Source organism: Salvelinus sp. IW2-2015, linkage group LG18 (genome assembly GCF_002910315.2).
Source record: "Salvelinus sp. IW2-2015 linkage group LG18, ASM291031v2, whole genome shotgun sequence".
Lineage (NCBI taxonomy): Eukaryota > Metazoa > Chordata > Actinopteri > Salmoniformes > Salmonidae > Salvelinus > Salvelinus sp. IW2-2015.
This window is the reverse complement of record NC_036858.1, coordinates 37,855,590-37,878,978: the sequence shown is the minus strand read 5'-3', so window position 1 is coordinate 37,878,978 and position 23,389 is coordinate 37,855,590. Positions and strand designations below refer to the sequence as shown.

Genomic DNA, 23,389 nt, shown 5'->3' with positions numbered 1-23,389 from the left:
GAACTTCCCAAAGGACAAATCAAGGTGGGGAGATCTCAGACAATYACCCAGAACTGAAGAACCCCTTCACAGAAATCACAGGTGATTGGTGGGAGTGTAACTGACAATTAACCTGTCAGTCTATGTTGTTTTTTGTTTTGTTTTAAATTGTTTACGTGTTCGCTATGCGGGGGAAATGGTAAGACAAGCGGAACTACGTGGCCAAGAACTGTTGTAACAGGGATTATTATCGTAGCAACACACTTGTCGAGTGAAGGCAATCTCACGCTGGGTTAGCTAGGTTTTTCATGTCTTCGGGTGTWGTTCGTAAAGGTTGAAGCGTGTATGTTAGGATGGTAACTTTATAATAATTAAGGATGAAGCGTGAATTCATGCCAGGAATAAGAGGTGTGAAGTTTGATTTCCTCCCTTACGTAATAAGCAGCCAATGAAGTATTTTTCCTTTATTCATGTGTTWAATCTGATACTGTTKTCTCCAGCTAAACGTTTTTTTATGTATGTAAGCACTTCAGAGTTATATCAAGCTAATAAGTGACTCATAAGACAAGAAAGTTGTAAGAGTGTGCTTAACTGTACTTTCATCTATTTTATAGTTCTCACAGAAGGTGATAATTCTGACTAAAACTACAGAATAAAACCGCCAGTTAAAATCAAGGAACAGTTGTGCTCACTGGTGAGAGCTACACTGGTGGTTTTCATGTATATAAAATGATTAAGTATGCCTATTAAGAGAAAGATTAATTCCACTACAGTATGTGGTTGAATTATTAATTCTGTGAGTTTTAGCTCTGCAGCTTGGAGGGGGGTCTAATGGCATAGAATGTGTGTTGCTTAGTATACACTTTCATCCAAAGCAGTTTACAAAGCAGACTATTTGTGACTCGTTTCAGGAAACTAGGCGTATGTCYTACGTCACTACTTCACAGGAGCGGCATTTGAACGTAAACATTTATTTTTGATCAGAATGCGTTTTTTGGCAGAAATGCCTTAAWAACAAACTTGTATTCCATCCATAAATATGAAAACAATTATTAAATTACGAGCCTAGTTGGTTTAGCCARGGATAAATACAGGAACCTTCCTGCTAGCCATGATTGGTTGAGATAATGAATGGGCTGGACATGTCGAGAGATGAGTTTGGATTGGTCTGCCATGTAGCATGCTTCTGTCTATAACGTGAGTGTTGACAGTCTTTTCTACCTCGCTGTTTTTGAAAGATATAAAGTTAGCCATTGAGAACTTCAAAAGTTTTCTACTTTCCTCAACAACATTGATTCCCTGAATTTAGCCGGCGCTATCGACAGATCAGTTGGAAAAAGTGATGGGCTACTTTCTGCACACACCACGGTCAATGTGAACCGGAGTGACTTGACACAACGCTGGTCAAACAATATGTAGCTACAAACAAAATGGAGTTAAATGGTTCCAGTCTGCCGTGAAGCATTCATCCATGAATACGGGTAAGAGTCTAGCTATATTTTCAGATATGTTTATAATTTGGTCAGAAAGTATTTTTGATTGCAAGTTAAAGCATACTGTTAGTTAGCGAGGAAAGGTTAGCTTGCTGGCTCACTAGCTAACATTACATGTATGATCTGTGTAGTAATATTTTTGGAATCAGAAACCCATTTGCATTGCTAGTTATAGCCTAATGTTAGCTAGCTAACATTGAACCTACTTTGTTAGCTTTAGCTGCCTGCAGATTCATACTACATCTATGACAATGTTTGTATTGGTAGTAGTATGAMTTGGGATTATGCCGGTTCATTGATTAGCTAGCTACATGTCTAAACAAAAATTTGCCAGYTGTGTCAGGTGTGGGGTTGATTGCGGCCATCTACTGGATTCATCTACTGGATGAACATGTGTACATGTCTAGAKAAGTYTGARCCATCCACTTAGCTAGATGTGTATGGGGGGTGGTTATAGCATTTCCTTCAGATGACKCATCAATTTAGTGTGTCGGGTAAGCGTCATCTATTAATAATAAAATATTTTTATCTGTACACTTCTGTTTTTTATATTGCTACTATGCAAGTAACCACTTCACTGTACCGTTGACACCTGTATATGTGACAAATTAACTTAGATTTTATTTGATTACCACATGGCCTCACATGRGAATCCTTAAAGAGTTGGGTGGGGCTTAAGAGGGTGTGAACGATACTGAATGGGTGTAGACAAAGAGCTCTCCAGAAGGTGTACCAAAACATTCAAGGGACATTTTCTCAAAAGTGGGGTTACAAGTTTATCAACTTCAAAACCAGAATTACTTTCCTATTGTTCCTCAACTGCAGTGTACGATATACCATGCTCTAGCTCTGAGTCTATTTTATCTCATGTAAAAAAAACACAATTTCAAATGTGGTCACATTTGTACATATACAGCTTAATATATACTTTATGACATTCTCTATGCAAATATCATATGAACCAGGGAATATTGTGATCAGTGGCATGCACACTTTTAAGGAAACATTTTCAACTTCATATTCATCATCTCCAGCACCATACCAAAATGTGAAAGTGGTGTGTTTCTATGTTAAGTAAAAAACAGGAAGTTAAGTGTTTCTGATGACACCATCTGGCGACACTTATGAAATCTGGTGTGCATCCTGTGATTTTAACCAACTATGAATAGGGCAAAGGTTAGTAGTAGTTGGTTAAAATCACATAATACACACCAGATGATTTTACGATGACATTATCCAAAAACACTTTGTGTGCATCTTTATGACTACAACACATAGAAACTTGGCATTTTCACATAATATTATGTTGATGTTTGGGTGGTGCAGGAGATTAACATTTTGGGAAATGGCCCTTTAAATTATAATAAAATTTAAAAAATTWAAACTTGGATTAGTAGGCATAAAGTTACTCAAACGGACAGATAAAGTGCCTTCAGAAAGTATTCACACCCATTTACTTTTTCCACATTTTGTCGTGTTACAACCTGAATTTAAAACGGATTCCATTTAGATTTGTTTTTGTCACTGGCCTACACACACAACACTCAATAATGTGGAATTGTGTTTTATGACATTTTTACAACTAAATTAAAAATGAAAAGCTGAAATGTCAACCCTTTGTTATGGCAAGCCTAAATATGTTCAGGAGTAAAAATGTGCTTAACAAGTCACATAATAAGTTGTGTGTGCAATAATAGTGTTTAACATAATTGTTGAATGACTACCTTATCTCTGTACCCCACACATACAATTATATGTAAGGTCCCTCATGCAATGAATTTCAAACACAAATTCAACCACAAAAGACCAGTGAGGGCACCTATTGGTCGATGGATAAAAAATAAAAAAGATATTGAATATCCCTTTGAGCAAAGTGAAGTTATTAATTACACTTGGGTTGGTGTATCAATACACCCAGTCACTAAAAAGATACAGGCGTCCTTCCTAACTCAGTTGCCGGAGAGGAAGGAAACCGCTCAGGGATTTCACCAGTTTATTGGCTGTGATTGGAGAAAACTGAGGATGGATCAACAACATTGTAGTTACAAAGTGTTATGTTTGGGGCAAATCCCCTTTCAAGAATGGTGGTGGCTGCATCATGTTATGGGTATGCTTGTAATTGTTAAGGACTGGGGGATGTTTCAGGATAAATAAACAACAGAATGGAGTTAAGCACAGGCAAAATCCTATAGGAAACCTGGTTCAGTCTGCTCACCATCTGACACTGGTAGATTAATTCACCTTTCAGCAGGACAATAACCTAAAACACAAGGCCAAATCTACACTAGAGGTGTTTACCAAAAAGACAGAATGTTCATGAGTGGCCAAGTTACAGTTTTGACTTAAATCTACAAGAAAATCTATGGCAAGACCTGAAAATGGTTGTCAAGCAATGATCAAAAACCAATGACAGAGCTTGAATAATTTTCAAAGGAATAAATGGGCAAATGTTGCACCTTCCAGGTGTYGAAAGCTCCTTGAGACTTAGCCAGAAAGACTCACAGCTGTAATCGCTGCAAAAGGTGCTTCTACAAAGTATTGACTCAGGGGTGTGAATACTTATGTAAAGTAGATATTTCTATATTTCATTTTCAATAAATTTGCAAACATTTCTAAAAACATTTGTTTAGTTTGTAGTTATGAGGTATTGTGTGTAGATGGGTAAAAATATACATATTTAATTAATTTTGAATTCAGGTTCTAACAACAAAATGTGGAATAAGTCAAGGGGTAAGAATACTTTCTGAAGGCACTGTAAATCTAGACTCCCCACATTAAGTTAGTTTGATGGAGATACAACATGATAGAGTTATCAAGYAGGAAAGTAAAGAGTGTTGTCTATTCATTTGACAGTGGTTTTGTTTCTCTATTCAAATACCACTGATCGAGGATAGATTCTGTAAATTGCCCACCACATGAAACATGTAAAATCATAATAAATCATGCCTGGGATTTACTAACGTAATTTAAGAATTTGAGTGCCTGAGCAAATCAGTTTCCATTTGACAAACACTCCTCACCCTTACACATTGTTCTAGTACACTAATAGCTACAGCAAATCTCATGTGTCCTGACAATTTCCTCACAAAATCTTTCAAAGACAGATTAAAAAGTTCCATGTTTACATAGATTAAAAAGTGCAATGGAAACCACAGGAGTCAAAAACAATTCAGAGGAAGAGGAGCAGAGAGATACCAGGCAGTGATACCATCTCCTCTGGCATTCCTGTCTGTCTGCCTGCCTGCCTAAGCTCTAGTCTCCTCCCCTCTCCTGGAGTTGTTTTTGCCAAGTTGGGCTGAAGAGAGGGAATGTTGAGTGTAAACTGAGATAGCAAAATCAACCCTGTGACAAGGATCAAAACAATGATTCATTCCACCAGTGTCCTTCAATCCGGATCTTTGGGAGCCACCTGGGTGCAGGCTTTTGCTCCAGCCAAGCACTAAAATACCTTAATCAGGTGTTAGTACTGGGCTGGGAGAAGCCCCCACTCTGTGGGTCCCAGGGACGAGGGTTGAAGAACACTGAATAGAGAGAGATTGAAAAAGTGAACTGTGGAAGGAGATATCTGAGGGTATTTCAGTCCTGTGAGTCAGTGATTTGTTTGTCAGTYRAGAAAGGCAGCAAGAGACAGGTTTGAGGAGTCTTACTTTTTTGATAGAGGCCGGCTCTGAGGGCCAGGGCATCTGGGGCTTTCAGAGGTAAACAAAATACAGTTGTGTTTATACTCTACAGCCCCAAGGGGGCGCTCAGGTTATCAATTTTGATTGGGTGTGCTTCACTATAAACATTTCCATTTCTTTCACAAAGTCTTAAGATGTCAAAGTAGGTGTTCTGACTCATGTGTGTGCATGTGTGTGTGCGAGAGCGCATGCGTTTGTGCGTGTACAGTATGTGTGCATGTACACTATGTGCGTGTGTGTACACTCACAGGCAGATTCTCTTTCTGCTGCAGAGCGGCCTTCTTCTTCCAGAGGCGGTCTCGGAGCTCACTGACCCTTTTGTCCATAGAGGCCACCTCCAGGTTGCGCTTGTTCAGACTGTCTCTCTGATGCTGCAGCTTGGAGTTCTGTTCCTGGTTCAGCTTGTTACGCAGCTAGAGGGGACAAGAGATGCAATGTCAGAGAGCTGAACTAGGATGGAGGACAGGGTAGAGGACATACAGTGCGCCATCAGAAGTATTCATACACCTTGACTTATTCCACATTTTGTTGTGTTACAGTCTGAATTAAAAATTGCTAAAATGTATTTTGTTTCTCACCCATCTACACCCAATACCCCATAATGTGAAAACATGTTTTTAGAAATTTTAGCAAATTTACTGAAAWTYAAATACAGAAATATAMGATTTACATAAGTATTCAGACCCCTGAGTAAATAAATGTTAGAATCACCTTTGGCAGCGATTACAGCTGTGAGTCTTTCTGGGTAAGTCTCTAAGAGCTTTACATACCTGGATTGTACAATACAATTGCACATTATTKTTTWAAAAAAWTCTTCAAGCTCTGTCAAMTTGGTTGCTGATCATTGCTAGACAGCAATTTTCAAGTCTTGCCATAGATTTTCAAGCCGTTTTAAGTCAAAACTGTAATTAGGCCACTCAGGAACATTCAATGTCGTCTTGGTAAGCAACTCCAGTGTATATTTGGGCTTGTGATTTAGGTTATTGTCCTTCTGAAAGGTGAATTTGTTTCCAAGTGTCTGTTGGAAAGTAGACTGAACTAGGTTTTTAGGAAGGATGCCTGTATGTTTGTAGTGACTGAGTGTTAATTKATTAATTATTCATTAATTATTAATTAATAACTTCACCATGCTGAAATGAATATTCAATGTCTGCTTTTTAAATTTTTTACCCATCTACCAATAGATGCTCTTCTCTGTGAGGCATTGGAAACCTCCCTGGTCTGTGGTTGAATCGGTGTTTGAAATGCACTGCTTGAATGACGGACCTTACAGATAATTGTATGTGTGGAGTACAGAGATGAGGTAGTCATTCAAATATCATGTTAAACACTATTATTGCACAAAGAGTGAGTCCATGCAACTTATGTGACTTGTTAAGCAAATTATTAGTCTTAAACTTATTTAGGCTTGCCGTAACAAAGGGGTTGAATACTTATTAACTTAAGACATTTCAGCTCCTCATTTTTAATTCATTTGTAAACATTTCGAAAAACATTATTCCACTTTGACATTATGGGGTACTGTGTGTAGGCCAGTGACAAAAAAAWAATAATAATCGCAATTTAATTTTAAATTCAGGCTGTAAAAGAACAAAATGTCGAAAAAGTCAAGGGGTGTGAATACTTTCTGAAGGCACTGTATGAGGCTATGAACCAGTGGTTCTGATGGCTCAGTTGATTAGTTATGGCATGGTAGTAGAGATAGTTAAGGGTTTGAGTCCCACACAAGCCACATACAAAATGTACGTGATTTGGAATCAGACCTTGGTTAAATAGCATGCATATGTAAAACACTTTCTAACAACTGAGCACCTGGGATTTAGTTCAAGTGCAATGGAATTTTCAATTGTCCCACATCTGCAAACTCCAATCACACCTGTAGCTCCTTGTAGAGGCGGTCCAGTTCAGCCACAGAGCTCTGGTTGTCGTGGAAGGAGTCCATCTTGCCGTTCTTGAGCATCTCCAGCTGTCTGCTGAGCTCCTCCACCTTGGACACAGCCACCACCAGCTCCTTCTGCTTCTGTTGGAACAGACTGTTCATCTGCTCTATCTCCTCCACTAAAGACGAGAGAGAGAGGAGGTTAGAACCAATCGATCAGTCAGTKATCCTACACAAATCCCCCAATCAATTCACCGCTCAATCAATCCAAACAACAACCAATCCCTCGCCCATTCATAGCAACACTGTGCTCACCTAGCTTGCCGTTGCTGAGGCGTTTTTGCTCCACCTGGCCCTTGAGGGCCCGGACCTTCTTCAGCCTGGTCTCCTGGTTCTCCACATTCTCCTTGAGACGCTGCAACTTCTCCTGCTCCGACGCTTGCTGCTGCTGCCTCATGTAGCGCAGACGCTGCTCCTAAAGACAGGGGGAGTCGAGAGGAGAGATTGCGTTATTACAGTGTTTTTGCTGCCTCTGCTGTGGCTTCAGGTAGCAGACACTGCTCCTGTGGAGGGGAGAGTAAGAGAAAAGAAAGAGGATGTTATGGAGGCCTGCTGTTTTATAAACCATAGCAGCTGCTTCTACACCTTCCCTGAACAAAGTCATTTTTTTACTTCATCATTTAATTSACAGCCTACTATATAATTTTAAATGTATGTACATTTTGGTGTATCTATGACCTGTTTTCAATTATATTAAATGCTGCTTTTCTGGCATGCTATCCTGCCAAACCTGTCATTAGTTAAAATTGAACATTTGAATATCACTACAGTCAAAGTTTAACAATGAACTACTCATTGTGCCATAAACGTGACATGAATCTCCAGAGAAAGGTTATACTTCAAAACAATAGTGTATTRTCCAGCAAGGCATGTTAACTTGGCCGCTCTCCTGGTTGATCAAATCAAATCAAGCTTTATTTATACAGCACATTTCAGACATGGAATGCAGTAAGGCATGGAGGAGATGCAGAAAATAGTAAAAATAAAGAAAAACCCTTGAATGAGTAGGTGTCCAAACTGGTACTGTATATGCCAACTTGCTCTCTCAGAATAGCATAACGGACCTGCAACTTTGACTTTCTCCACTTCCGCTCTGCCTTTCTGCAATTTCTCTTAAATTGATTAGTTTCCTCACTCAACTTTACTGGAGCTATGGCATCAATGGTTGCCCTTAATTTGCTATTAAAGTTATCAATTAAATCATCACAAGAGGAAGGTGGAATATCACTCAAGACAAMGACTTTAGCATAGTTCTTAATGACAATAGACAATAGTTCAGATACATCAGTAAAGAAAGTGGGTTAGTGCCTTGGTGATCTATACAGGGTTATGGCCAGTACTGGTGGCTGACATTTAAACAGTAAAACATGATGCTTAAAACACCCAAAGTTGCCAAACGAAATGTCCTTACAGCGGAGAGCATTAGTAAAAAATAGAGGCTGACCCCACACCCTTTTCTGTTAGAATATGAAAAGCTGTAGTCCGGGGGGTAAGATTCAATAAGAGCAGCACTACAGTCTGATGACAGCCATGTTTCAATGAGACACATGCAATCAACTTTGCGCTCAGTAATGGAGGTCATTCACAAGAAAGCACACACACACACACACACACACACACACACACACACACACACACACACACACACACACACACACACACACACACACACACACACACACTACATTGACACTCCCACACAAAACCCAACAATTCAAACACACACACACACACACACTTTTACATTCATAATTTGCTGCTGCTACTGTTCTTTGTTTTACTATTGTTGTTATCTATCCTGATGCCTAGTCACTTTACCCTGCCTTCGTGTACTTATCTACCTCACATTCCGCGTACCTTGGCACATTGATCTGGTACTGGTACTCCCTGTATATAGCTCCATTCTTGTGCATTTTATTTTATTCCTTGTCTTACTATTTTATTAAATGTTTTTATTATTTTTTTTTTAAACTCTGCATTGTTGGGAAGGGATCATAAGCAAGCATTTCACTGTAAAGTCTACACCAGTTGTATTTGGTGCATGTGACATAACATGTTTTGATTTTCCTGTTTGTTAGCTTCTCCATCACTCCACCTGCTCAAGGTCATCCCATGAACCAGATGCTTCATCAAAAGGGTTATCTTGCAATCTCTTCCTATTCCTTAAAAACCTTTTTCGCTCCCTGATAACTCCCCCTTCTCAACTTTTCTCTATCACTTTGTCCTCACCTTTAATCGTCCCTCTTTGTCTCTCACCCCATCTCTGTTTTTCAATCTCTCCTTTATTTCCATTACTTTACCCACCCTCTTTCACTTTCTCTTGCTCTCTCAGCATCTCCGTCTTTCATCCGACCCCACTTGCTCGCCTTTGCATTCTTTCTTCATCCATGTCTCATTAGCCCCTTTCCATCCCCCCTCTCTTTCTTTCTACCCTCCCTCGTTACCTTGGAGGCGAGGAGTTGCTGCTGTGCATCTATCTGCTGCTGCTGTCTGGCAGCCATTTCCTGCAGCTCAGCCAGAGTCATGTCCATCCGTGGGGCCGACACCTGCACAACAGAAAGAGAGTCAGCTACACACGCCAACGCGCACGCACACACACACAGGAGTTGGCAAAGTAAGACAAACACCGAATAGTCTACGTACAAACACCCTCTCTCACTCTAAAACAAGGGAAATATGTGTTTTGCATCTGTCAGGACAGGCCTGAAGCCAAGTAGAACAAGTACAGTCTCTGCATGTGGGTAAATAGCACAAGCTCAAATATAGGGATTTTTTTTGTGCAATTGGTGACACAGGAGTAACCAAACCTGTTTTTCCCGCTCCTTCTCTTTGGAAGCTATAGCTGTTACAGGTTTAAAAGTCTGAAACTAACACCAGCATACCAAGAGCAGGGAGAGGAAATGGTCAAACATAGCCCAGTCCAACGACTCATAGGATAGGAAATGTACATGTACACTCTGCAATTAGCAACTGTATACTGCACAAAGTGAGTGACTGAATGAAACACTTTTCAAAAGGTCTCCAAGTGTTTGTCTAAAGTCAATGGTTTCGGGACTCACCCCGTTCTCCATCCGTCTATCTGAGGGGCTCTTCACTCCATTCCTCTTTGAGTCTGATCCTCGGGAGCCACCTGAAACACATGTTCAAAACCTCAGTCAAAGACACTCGGAGAGAAGAGTAAAGTAGCAGAAGTTTTTTTGGGGGACTGGAAACATTAAAAAGCCACCAAGTCTGTTTTGGAAACTATGAGAAACTCTCGAAAAGTGTTTGTTGGAATTACAGATGATATGAGTGACTGAAAAAGTGATTGCTCGCTCAGATACCATACACTGACACACGTTCTGCAAAAGGTTCCATCAGCTGGAGAGTAGGGTTCACAAGGAGGTTACACAAATACAGACTGGCCAGCATTAGCAACGAGCTAAACCACTCAGCCAGCACAAAGAGATCAGTGTCGCCAGAGACAGGTCATAATCTCCAAATTTACTACAGCACTCTGGGTTTCTGAGGAGCTGCTCATCGAGTCAGAATGTGTGTATGTGCACATGCGTAGCGTATTTGTGTGGTTGGGGAGGTTTTAGGGAGCCAATGAACCTGATCTAATCCCTTGAGCACCGGCCCTAGATAAAGCCTTTACCAAGTAACTTAAATAATAGTTTTGGACAACCTCTGTTACAATCATGGGCTATGCCTGGGGACTATTCAGGGGCAAAATAATACGCTAAACTAACTCTGGATAAATAATTAGCCTACAAGCTAATGATATCARATTGGCAAATTAACTTAATAGGCTACTTTGTTAACTTAATGGAGCAAATAGCCATCTCTTTTGGTAGCTAGCTAAGCTCACTTTATGAGAAAGAAGAAAGGAGATGGGAGAAAAAAAGGCTAAGCTCTCTCTATAGGAGAAAACACAATGCTTAGTTAGCTGATTGTATCACAAGGCTAACTAACAAGGCTAACTAACTCTATCGGAAAGAACGCAATGGGCGCCAACTACGAAGACATGGCCTAAGTACAAACAAGCTAACAGTGTGGGGAAAAAAGAGCAGGCTAAAATGGCCAGAAAGGAAAACAGCCATCTAATCCCAGAGCCAGATCAAAGCTGTGAGGGGTCAAGGGCTTAGTAGTTACGCAATGAGGGGCTGAGAGGATCCCCACCACCAGAGGACTAACTCATTTATAGAGATGTGATTTGAACACCCCTTCACAATGACAGCCCTGGAGCATTAGGTCAATGAAGGATTGTCTGGGATTTGAAGACTTGTAATAGAAATCTGTAGGCATATGTGGATCAAGGGGGTCTTAGGCTTCTGTTGTACAATCCATGTCTTGTGGGGAGGGAGGGCCATCCGAGTTTCTACTTTCTAACAACTTGTTAAGTAATTGACAACAGGGCTGTGTCTTTACACTGTCTGGTGTGTTTATGAACATGTGTATATACAGTACAAGTCCAAAGTTTGGACACACCTACTCATTCAAGGGTTTTTCTTTATTTTTACTATTTTCTACATTGTAGAATAATAGTGAAGACATCCCAACTATGAAATGACAGCTTTGCACACTCTTGGCATTCTCTCAACCAGCTTCACCTGGAATGCTTTTCCAACAGTCTTGAAGGAGTTATATGCTGAGCACTTGTTGGCTGCTTTTCTTTCACTCTGCGCTCTAACTCATCCCAAACCATCTCAATTGAGTTGAGGTCGGGTGATTGTGGAGGCCAGGTCATCTGATGCAGCACTCCATCACTCTCCTTCTTGGTTAAATAGCCCTTACACAGCCTGGAGGTGTGTTGGGTCATTGTCCTGTTGAAAAACAAATAATAGTCCCACTAAGCGTAAACCAGATGGGATGGCGTATCGCTGCAGAATGCTGTTGTAGCCATGCTGGTTAAGTGTGCCTTGAATTCTAAATAAATCACTGGCAGTGTCACCAACAAAGCACCCCTACACCATCACACCTTCTTCTCCGTGCTTCACGGTGGGAACCACACATGCAGCGTTCATCCGTTCAACTACTCTGCGTCTCACAAAGACAAGGCGGTTGGAACCAAACTCATCAGACCAAAAGGACAGATTTCCACCGGTCTAATGTCCATTGCTCGTGTTTCTTGGCCCAAGCAAGTCTCTTCTTCTTACTCATGTCCTTTAGTAGTGGTTACTTTGAAGCAATTTGACCATGAAGGCCTGATTCACGCAGTCTTCTCTGAACAGTTGATGTTGAGATGTGTCTTCTACTTGAACTCTGAAGCATTTATTTGGGCTGCAATTTCTGAGCCTGGTAACTCTAATGAACTTATCCTTTGCAGCAGAGGTAACGCTGGGTCTTCCTTTCCTGTGGCGGTCCTCATGAGAGACAGTTTCAACACAGCGCTTAATGCTTTTTGCATCAAGATTGACGGACCTTCATGTCTTAAAGTAATGATGGACTGTCATTTCTCTTTTCTTACTTGAACTATTCTTGCCATAACATGGACTTGGTCTTTTGCCAAATAGGTCTATCTTCTGAATACCACCCCTACCTTGTCACAGCACAACTGATTGGCTCAAACGCATTAAGAAGGAAAGAAATTCCACAAATTAACAAGGCACACCTGCTAATTGAAAAACATTCCAGGTGACTACATCATGAAGCTGGTTGAGAGAATGCCAAGAGTGTGCAAAGCTGTCATCAAGGCAAAGGGTGGCTACTTTGAAGGTTCTCAAATATAAAATATATTTTTGATTTAACACTTGTTTTGGTTACTACATGATTGTATATGTGTTATTTAATCGTTTTGATGTCTTCACTATAATTCTACAATGCAGAAATTAGTAAAAAATTAAGAAAAATCCTTGAATGAGTAGGTGTGTCCAAACTTTTGACTGGTGCTGTATGTGTGGTGTGTGGCATGCTTTTGTTCTTCTGTATCCATCTCATCCTGTTAGGTGGTTGGGAACTAACCTGATTCTCTGCTGGGCGCTCGGTCGTGACGCAGGAAGAAGCGCACCTCTGCCCTGTGCTGTCCCCAGCGCTGAAGCACGTCCAGCATCCGCTCCCCATCTCCTACAGGTCGCTCTGATGGGAGTGGAGGTGGGGAAGAGAAGAAGGTGTTAGACTAGAGAACACACACTCACAGGTTTAGGATGTTATGGAATCGAGTTAGTGGTGCTTGGGGAAACAATAAACCAGCACAAATATTTGCACCCCCCAAGATTTGGAAATAATGACATGGGCACCTCSTATAAAATGAAAAAGTTTAAACCCACTATCATCCTAAAAAAGATCAGTGTTTAATTCTAACCCTGCCTAGCAGTATTGATGTGTTTTACATCATTGGTTTAAAGTGATAGGAGTAGAACAAATGTACACGCATGCAACTGCCAATCCAGCATCCATGCATTGGACAAACATACATTCATCTGTAAATGTTAGTAATTTAGTCTCAAAAGAAAAGCAGTCAATGTGTGTGTCGTATGACACGTGTCATGTGGTTTGTGAATCCGATCAGACCCCACTGACTGACTGGGGGAGGCTAGTCTACATTTTGAGGATATGCATTTAATCAAGACTTAAGTAGCAAAACTTGAAATTGTGTTTTTTTTTAACATTGGATAAAAGTAGAGACATAGCTAGAAAATGGTACATCATACACTACAGCTGAGGAACACTGGGAAAGTCATTCTGCTTTGAAAGTTGAAAAACGTGTAACCCCACTTGAGAAAATGGCCCTTTGTCATGTATACACAGGGAGTCAGGAAGCAGGTGCAGAAGGAGAGTTGAATAACAATGATGAAAGGCAAATGAACAAAACAGGAGTTGCGTACTGAACATGAAAACAAACCAATACTGCCTGAAGACTGAGGCTACTGAGGGCTAAATAAAAGGGGAAGTAATCAAGGTACTGATGAAGTCCAGGTGTGCATAACGATGGTTGCTAGGTGTGTGTAATGTGGGTTGCATAACTGGTATAATTTAACGCCAATAAACCTATCCATTTGAACATGAATTCAGTATATGTCAATCTAGCAAACCAGGCAACAAAACGCAACTTTCTAAGCAATGTTTTGGTTCGTTTCTAGCTTGTTAGCTAGCTAGCAACATGTTAAGTTAGCAGGCTAGCCAGTTCAAATAATGACCACATTATATAGCTGACAACGTCTTAACTTCAGCTAATTTGTATTCATTATTACAGGAAAATAAACTCACAACAAGATCATTATTTACAAGTTGATGGCAAGCTAATTACAGAAAATAGTTTATGGATGTGATCATGACGAAATAAAAGCAGGGCATTCTCCCGGAGGATTTTAGAACTTGGCCTAACGTTGTATCCTAATTTGAATTTGGCGCAGGTCATGTTGTTCTTCACATTACTATCTCTGGTAAACACACACTATATCAACTAAAATCTAAATGTACTTGTCACAGGATACAGAAGGTGTAAACGATACAGTGAAATGGTACCTTGCATAGTGGAGTCTTTTGTTTAGACATGTAGCAATTCAAATGGCTCTGAGATACAAATAATATTACTACACAGATCATCCATGTAACTTTAGCTAGCGAGCCAGCTAGGTCATGTTAACTAGCTAGCTAACAGTACTCTTTAACTTGTTGGAAACGACTTTCGGATAAAATTAGAGAAACTTATAATATCTGAAAATGTAGCAAACTAGACTCAATTACCAGTAAACATGGATGAACACTGGTTGCCCTTAGTTTGAAGATGTAATCCGGAGACAGGTTTTTTATACAACAGCCTTCGTGTGTTCTCTTTGACTCCCTCCACATATTTGCAATCAAACGCCAGAATGTTCTCCATCTCCTTAGCTATCACACTCTGCTTCCACCGGGCATTCCACTGATTTCAAAACTGTCCTCCAGAAAGTGGAGAGCAACACTTTTGTAGTTAATTGTGATATCTTAAAAAAAAGCTGTGTTAGGAAGGATTACCTACACATAGAGTAGCCCTTTGTTATTAGACATAAACGTGCTACATAGCAGACCAATCCGAACTCATCTCTCGGCATGTCCAGCCCATCCATTATCTCTACCAAGCATGGCTAGTGGGAAGGTTCCTGACTTTTACCGTGGCTAAACCAACTAGGCTCGTAAAGGTAACAACTGTATTCGTATTTACAGATGGCATACAAGTTTCTTATTAAGGCAGTTCACGTTCCAGAAGGCATTTCTACCAAAAACACATTTTGATTAAAAAAATACATGTTTACATTCAAATGCCTCTCCAGTGAAGTAGTGACACGTGACATACGGATAGCTTCCTGAAACGAGTCACATTTTCACTTCATGTCCCAGAGAGGTGGTGCCTCAGGGAAGGATAAAGATATGTTGTTGATGCTTTCAGCTGAGCTGGTTCTGATCCAACAGGCCTATTAGTCAACCACTCCAACCTTTAACACCCTCATCCATCTTCTCTTCATTATACAGAAGTACTAATCACATAGTTGATTATTGCAGCAATGTATTTAGAATGTTCCAACCACATCGATCATGTTGTCACTCTTAAACAAAAAAAGGACAGTCAAATAATCAGGACATTACACACTAGGGTAGGGCAGTATCCAGATTTTCATACCGTCATACCGTTTCTGTATCATACCGGGGCATACGGTATTACCGGAATTGCACACAACGTGTGCGAATGTTTTTGACGAATAAAACAATTTAGGCAACAGGGATCTTGATCCAGGAGGGGTTTGAATGTCTCTGCTGTAACCAAAAAGCTTGATCTTGACATCTAGCCACTTAGCTAGCAAGTTAGCAAACCAAATAATTTAGAAAAAAAACTGTATAAACAGTATATCGCCCAAGCCTAGAACACACAGAAAGTTTTACATCAGTGCAGACCGCAAAACAGTGTGCAACTGTTTTTTTAGGGAATAACACACCCAGTTAATTAGCAACAGAGACACAGACAAAGTTTAGCTCTTCAGAGGAAGCATCAAGTCTGGCCAGTTGGCACACAGTCAGCACACCTCTATTCTTTGTGTGCTTTCCAAAATAGTATTTTGTCTCAAAACTCTCCCTATTTATGTTTCATATGCTCTTGAAGTTTGATTAGAAGATTAGCCTAGATGTGTTTTCCTCATGTAATCACTAGATCATAGGTATTGTTACTGGTCCAGGTACCTTATTTCACAGGCCTCTACAGGTGTTAGTTGTCAGATTGACAGGCATCTACAGGTGTAAATGGGAGAAGGCTCACCAGATCCGCGCCACATCTCAGCCAGGTGGCATTCTGTCTCTCCGGGCTCCTTACACAGCTCCACCACGTCCCGGCACAGCGTCTCCAGGGTAACGGGCACCTCGGTAAAATGCTGGTCATTGTTACTGAGGTACACTGTCAAGAACATCTGAGGGGCAGAGAGAGACAAACACAGGATATTAACATGATGACATGAAATTCTGGGCAGGCCATCTTAATAATAATCTGAGATATCTACTGCAGCCCTCATCCTCCACCCGTTCTGCCAGTCACATTCTGCTAATGGTCCTCAAAGCACACACATCCCTGGTTCGCTCGTCTTTTCAGTTGCTGCAGCTAGCGACTGGAACGAGCTGCAACAAACACTCAAACTGGACAGTTTTATCTCAATCTCTTCATTCAAAGACTCAATCATGGACACTCTAACTGACAGTTGTGGCTGCTTTGCGTGATGTATTGTTGTCTACCTTCTTGCCCTTTGTGCTGCTGTCTGTGCCCAATAATGTTTGTACCCTGTTTTGTGCTGCAACCATGTTGTGTTGCTACCACGCTGTTTTGTCATGTGTTGCTGACTTGCTATGTTGTTGTCTTTGGTCTCTCTTGTTGTGATGTGTGTTTTGTCCTATATTTTATATATATTTTTTTTATCCCAGCCCCCGACCCCTAAGGAGGCCTTTTGCTTTTTGGTAGGCCGTCATTGTAAATAAGAATTTGTTATAAACTGACTTGCCTAGTTAAATAAAATTAAACAAATAAATAAAAATAATGGATTGGCTTTATATAGCGTCTTTCTACCTACTGAGGTACTAAAAGTGCTTAACATTGTAATTTTGACCATTATTTTGGCTTCCATGGCTATGCTCCCATAGGATGACAATTCCCAGATCCACAGGGCAAGAGTGGTCACTGAATGGTTTGAAAACGATGTCAACCATATGCCATGGCTGTCTCGGGTACCAGATGTCAACCCAATTGAATGCTTATGGGAGAATCTAGAGTGGCGCTAGAGATAGTATTTCCACCACCATCAACAAAACACCAAATTATGGAATATCTCGTGGCAGAATGGCATCGTATCCCTCCAATAAAATTCCAGACACTTGTAGAATCTATGCCAAGGTGCATTTAAGCTGTTCTGGCTCGTGGTGTCCCAACGCCCTACTAAAGATACTTTATGTTGGTGTTTCCTTTATTTTGGCAGTTACCTGTGTGAGCGCGCACACACACACACAGTACCAGTCAAAAGTTTGGACACACCTACTCATTCAAGGATTTTTCTTTATTTTTACTATTTTCTACATTGTAGAATAATAGTGATGACATCAAAACTATGAAATAACACATATGGAATCATGTAGTAACCAAAAAAGTATTAAACAAAATATATTTAAAATGTGAGATTCTTCAAAGTAGCCACCCTTTTCCTTGATGACAGCTTTGCACACTCTTGGCATTCTCTCAACCAGCTTCACCTGGAATGCTTTTCCAACAGTCTTGAAGGAGTTTCCACATATGCTGAGCACTTGTTGGCTGCTTTTCTTTGACTCTGCAGTCCAACTCATCCCAAGCCATCTCAAATGGGTTGATGTTGGGTGATTGTGGAGACCACAATTGACTTTTTCCAGATTGACTGAACTTCATGTCTTAAAGTAATGGACTGTCATTTCTCTTTTCTTATTTGAGCTGTTCTTGCCATAATATGGACTTGGTCTTTTACCAAATCGGGCTATCTTCTGTATTCTACCTCTACCTTGTCACAACATAACTGATTGGCTCAAACACATTAAAAAGGAAAGAAATTCAACAAATTAACTTTTAACAAGCACCTGTTAATTGAAATGCATTCCAGGTGACTACCTCATGAAGCTGGTTGAGATAATGTCAAGAGTGTAGAAAACTGTCATCAAGGCAAAGGGTGGCTACTTTGAAGAACCTCAAATATAAAATAAATTGTAATTTATTCAACACTTTTTTTGGTCACTACATAATTCCATGTGTTATTTCATAATTTTTATGTGTTCACTATTACTCTACAATGTAGAAAATAGTAAAACTAAAGAAAAATCCTTAAACGAGTAGGTGTGTCCATATAAACACACTGAAAATAGAAAAACATTAGGAACACCTTCCTAATATTGAGTTGCACTCCCTTTTGGCCTTACAACAGCCTACATTTGTCGGGGCATGGACTCTACAAGGTGTCAAAAGCTTTCCAAAGGGATGCTGGCCTATGTTGACTCCAATTCTTCCCACAGTTGTGTCAAGTTGGCTGGTGGACCATTCTTGATACACATGGGACACTTGAGCGTGAAAAACCCAGCACTGTTGCAGTTCTTGACACATTCAAACCAGTACACCTGGCACCTACTACCATACCCCGTTCAAAGGCACTTACATATTTTTTCTTGCCCATTGAACCTCTGAATGGGCACACATACACKATCCATGTCTCAATTGTCTCAAGGTTTTTAATTACTCCTTTAAATTTCATATACACTGATTGAAGTGGATTTAACAGGTGACATCAATAAGGGATCACAGCTTTCACCTGGATAGTCTGTCATGGAAAGGGCAGGTGTTCCTAATGTTTGGTACACTAAGTGTATAGTGCATTCGGAATGTATTCAGATCCCTTCACTTTTAATTGTTTTTGTTACATTACAGCCTTATTCTAAAATGGATTAAATAGTTTTTCTCGTCAATCTACACACAATAAACCATAAAGACAAAGCAAAAAAACGGTTGACATTTTTGCAAACATATTAAAAATGTTAAACAGAAATAACTTATTAACATAAGTTTCAGACCCTTTGCTCTGAGACTCGAAATTGAGCTTAGGTGCATCCTGTTTTCATTGATCATCCTTGAGATGTTTCTACAATTTGATTTGAGTCCACCTGTGGTAAATTCAATTGATTGGACATGATTTGGAAAGGCACACACCTGTCTATATAAGGTCCTACAGTTGACAGTTCCCATAAGAGCACAGATGTGACGCTTGGCATTCAGGCCAAATAGTTCAATGTTGGTTTCATCAGACCAGAGAATCGTGTTTTTAGGTGCCTTTTGGCAAACTCCAAGCGGGCAGTCATGTGCCTTTTACTGAAGAGTGGCGTCTGTCTGGTCCCTCTACCATAAAGGCCTGAGTGGTGGAATGCTGCAGAGATGGTTGTCCTTCTGGAAGGTTCTCTCATCGCCATAGAGGAACTCTGGAGCTCTGTCAGAGTGACCATCGGGTTCTTGGTCACCTCCCTGACCAAGACCCTTCTCCCTCGATTGCTCAGTTTGCCCGGGTGGCCAGCTCCAAGAAGAGTCTTGGTGGTTCCAAACTTCTTCCATTTAAGAATGATGGAGGCCACTGTGTTCTTGGGGACCTTCAATGCTGCAGAAAAATGTTTTGGTACCCTCCCCTGATCTGTTCCTCAACACAATCCTGTCTCGGAACTCTAGGGACAATTCCTTTGACCTTATGGCTTGGTTTTTGTTCTGACATGCACTGTCAACTGTGGGACCTTATATTGACAGTTGTGTGCCTTTCCAAATCATGTCCTATCAATTGAATTTACCACAGGTGGACTCCCAAGTTGTAGAAAAATCAAGGATGATCAATGGAAACAGGATGCACCTGAGCTCAATTGAGTCTCATAACAAAGGGTCAGAATACTTATGTCAATAAGGTATGATTTTTATTTTTTATAAATTAGCATACATTTCTAAATAACTTTTTGCTGTGTCATTATGGGGTATTGTGTGTAGAATGCTAGGGATTAAAAAAAATTGAATAAGGGTGTAATGTAACAAAATGTGGAAAAGTCAAGGGGTCTGAATACTTTCCGAAGGCACAATGTTCAAAGGAGTGGGCTCCACACACGTCACTGGATCTCAATGGTCTAAAATGGGTTCCTATCCTTGTGTGGCTTTAAGTGAGAGCACCAGAACAGTTAGAGCAGATTCCAAAAAGGCATCAACTACATTCCATTCACTTATTCTGTCTTTTCAGAACACTGACATTGTCCTAACTAGGTAGCCATACTTCTAACAGTCCATTCTAACCATACATTTTCTCTCTTTTTAAATGTGCAGGTGTAAGTAATCAAAAGTAACCGCCCAATACAAACAATTAAAATCACTGCTGATGATGCAGATAATCTAGGTGGTCCAGACCTAACCAGTAGCTTTGGTAAATTAGGACGCAAATGGACACTTTATAGAACAATTAGGTAATAAGCCATAGCTCATGCTTGGCTTACTACAGTAGGGTGATGGGGGGTTGTAAATGAAAGGGTCACAGTGGTTTCAGTGATTCACGCCAACCCTCCAAAGTACCACCCCAGATAAAGAGAAAGGGTTAACAATGACAGACAAATCTTTCACAAACGTCACCTAAAAGGGGAGCCCCCTGCCCTCATTAAGTTCCTAAACACTGAAGAGTTTTTAGTTGCTGTTGTTTTTTTGTCCTGGTCCTAGATCTGTGCTTAAAGCTTATCCAAGATCTGTGCCAAATATCTGGGATCAGCCTTTGCGCAGAAGGGAAACCTCAACCTCGAGCCAGCACTCCACTTCTTTACAAGCATTTCACTACAACCGCAATACCATCTGCTAAATGTGTGTATGTGACCAATAAAATTAGATTTGATTTTTGGACCACTGGACTACAGCGTGTGTGGATCATTCAACAGCTCTAGGAGGGTAAGAAGCTTCAGCTTTGCAGGAGGGATTTGCTAGATTTGCTCTGCAATGTTTCAAATAACAGTGACCCAGATACATGATCGTTTATGGCTGCTTGGTTGTTGTGTGGGGGCAACAAATCATGTAAGACAAACATGAAGTTCCCTTTGACGCTTCAGATTAGCCCTTTAAATGTGCTTTAAATCCCAGCAGGACAGGAAAAGTCACCCAGAAATCACTACAGGCAGCAGTTGACAACATCAGCTCTTGCAAGGAATGTAGGACATCCAGAGGACTCTGTTAATGTTAGGAGAGAGGGATAGGGAGGGGGAGAGGGAGTGAAATGAGAGAGAGAGAGAGAGAGCGAAAGAGTTGTGACATAAGGTAAAGCCCTCTGGGGCTCAGCACTAAAGTTAATGATCCAGACAGACCATGCCATTGCGCTCTCTCTCAGCCTACACTGGATGAGTTGGCACTTAGTGGCTTCTGCTCCTGACCTTCATCCCCCTCCCTCCATCTCTCCCTCCCTTTCACACAAAATACATTGTATGTAAAATACTTCTGAATATATCACGAGAGAGGAAGAGATTAGAGAGGAGTGGTGGATACAAAAAATATACAGTACTGCATATTATGGCCAGTATATTGCCCATTTGTTGCCAACAAGTAGCACATACAGTTAACTTGCCAAATTAAAGGAAACACAAGTAAATGAGGGAGACAAAGTATATTGAAAGCAGGTGCTTCCACACAGTTGTGGTTCCTGAGTTAATTCAGCAAATAACATCCCATCACGCTTAGGGTCATGTATAGAAATGCCCAGTTACCCATTTTTTGGGCTACCATGGCTAGGATAGATCTGTGACTTTCAAAGAGAGGTCTCAAAGGACCATAGGGGGTTTAAAGGGTGTGTGTGTGTCTCAATCACCAGATCAACCAAATTGAACACTTATGTGAGATTCTGGAGCGGTGCCTGAGACAGCATTTTCCACCACCATCAACAAAACACCAAATTATGGAATTTCTCATGGGAGAATTGTGTCACATCTCTCCAATAGAGTTCCAGACACTAGACTCTATGCCAAGGTACATTGACGTTGTTCTGGCAGCTCGTGGTGGCCCAATGCCCTATTATGTCAAGTTGTTAGCGTTTCCTTTATTTTGGCAGTTACCTGTAAATTCCATTTATTTTATCAATGTCCTGATGAAACAATTTTCTATGACGTTCATTCTCTTATGTCAACATGATCTATAATAATGTTGAAGTTAATACTAACGCTAGAGCAGAACGGGAGAGTGGAAGTGCAGTAGAAAAGTGCACTAAAGTGTGGAGAGTGGTGCTGAGACACTACCCCAGAGCTCATTAAAATATTCATTAACGCCACAGCCAGAGAAATAAACACAGGTCAATAAAAACCTAATGAGTCGATTAAGAAATAACAAAACAGCATAACAGCTGTTTAACAAAGCAGAGCAAAAAATGTCTAAGACAAATAGGCCTACATTAATCTGATATTCCTATTCAGTATCAAAACAATTAACCCAAGCCATAAAAAAGCAATGTACTAGTCCAGTGGCTCACAACCTTTTTCGGTTAATGTACCACCAACTGAATTATGCTCTGCTCAGAAGTACCCCCTCATGTGCATTTTACCAGTAAGCCTATGGTCTCATGAGTCTTCTCAAGTATCCTCTGGGGATAGGCGAAGTACCCCCCAGGGGTCCTAGTACCCCGGTTGGGAACCACTGACTGTACTAGTCTAAACCTTGACACTTTCACCCAAGAGAGAGCGTAGCAGATTCAGCATCACCGTAGATCTCCAGTAACACACAGGCCAAGGGTACTACATGGTCTGAATGGAGATAAGACACTTCAGGGACAAAAACCTGCACAGGTCAGCAATCAGGAGCAATGACTAAGATACAATAGTTATACACTATCAAAAACATAGCCTAGTATAGCAGCCCTGAAAGTGAAGGTTTAATTTCAGCATCATAACCAAAAAAAAGGGGGATGGAACCAGATGCTGTGCTGCATTACCCACTTGAGGAACATGGGTGGTTTCTAATAATGTCCTAAAAGAGTGTGCCAGCTGCCAGTCAAATTATAGATAGCAGGTGCACAGGCATGGGTCTGTCTGATGAAAGCCGCTGGTACGCAGAACAACATCAAATCCTGTCTGTCTGTCTGATTCATTTTATGAAAGCACTTCTGAGAGCAGGAGAGTAGCCACAGCTGATGACACTACCGTACCCTCTCAACCATGACCCAGGGGGTTCCTGTGTGCACGTGTGTGTGCATGCTACATCCTGCTGCCCTTCCAAACAAGATTGACCAAGTGGGCAATTTTGTGCCTTTCTCACACACACACACACACACACACACACACACACACACACACACACACACACACACACACAC

At 40.7% G+C, this 23,389-nt stretch overlaps 1 protein-coding gene across 2 annotated transcripts in view; it reads right to left on the bottom strand.

Moving 5' to 3' along the window:
* LOC111978691 (apoptosis-stimulating of p53 protein 2) overlaps nt 1–23,389 on the bottom strand; it is a 52,859-nt gene that overhangs the window by 20,121 nt on the left and 9,349 nt on the right. The window contains exons 2-9 of one of the 2 annotated variants that reach the window (XM_024008902.2): nt 16,300–16,447; nt 13,035–13,148; nt 10,151–10,221; nt 9,536–9,637; nt 7,347–7,506; nt 7,029–7,210; nt 5,401–5,565; nt 5,120–5,161 (exon numbers count right to left, since the gene is read on the bottom strand). In XM_024008902.2, coding sequence (XP_023864670.1) covers nt 5,120–5,161; nt 5,401–5,565; nt 7,029–7,210; nt 7,347–7,506; nt 9,536–9,637; nt 10,151–10,221; nt 13,035–13,148; nt 16,300–16,447 — 984 coding nt within the window. The remainder of the gene's footprint in view (nt 1–5,119; nt 5,162–5,400; nt 5,566–7,028; nt 7,211–7,346; nt 7,507–9,535; nt 9,638–10,150; nt 10,222–13,034; nt 13,149–16,299; nt 16,448–23,389) is intronic. The other variant, XM_024008903.2, reaches the window with a different exon arrangement.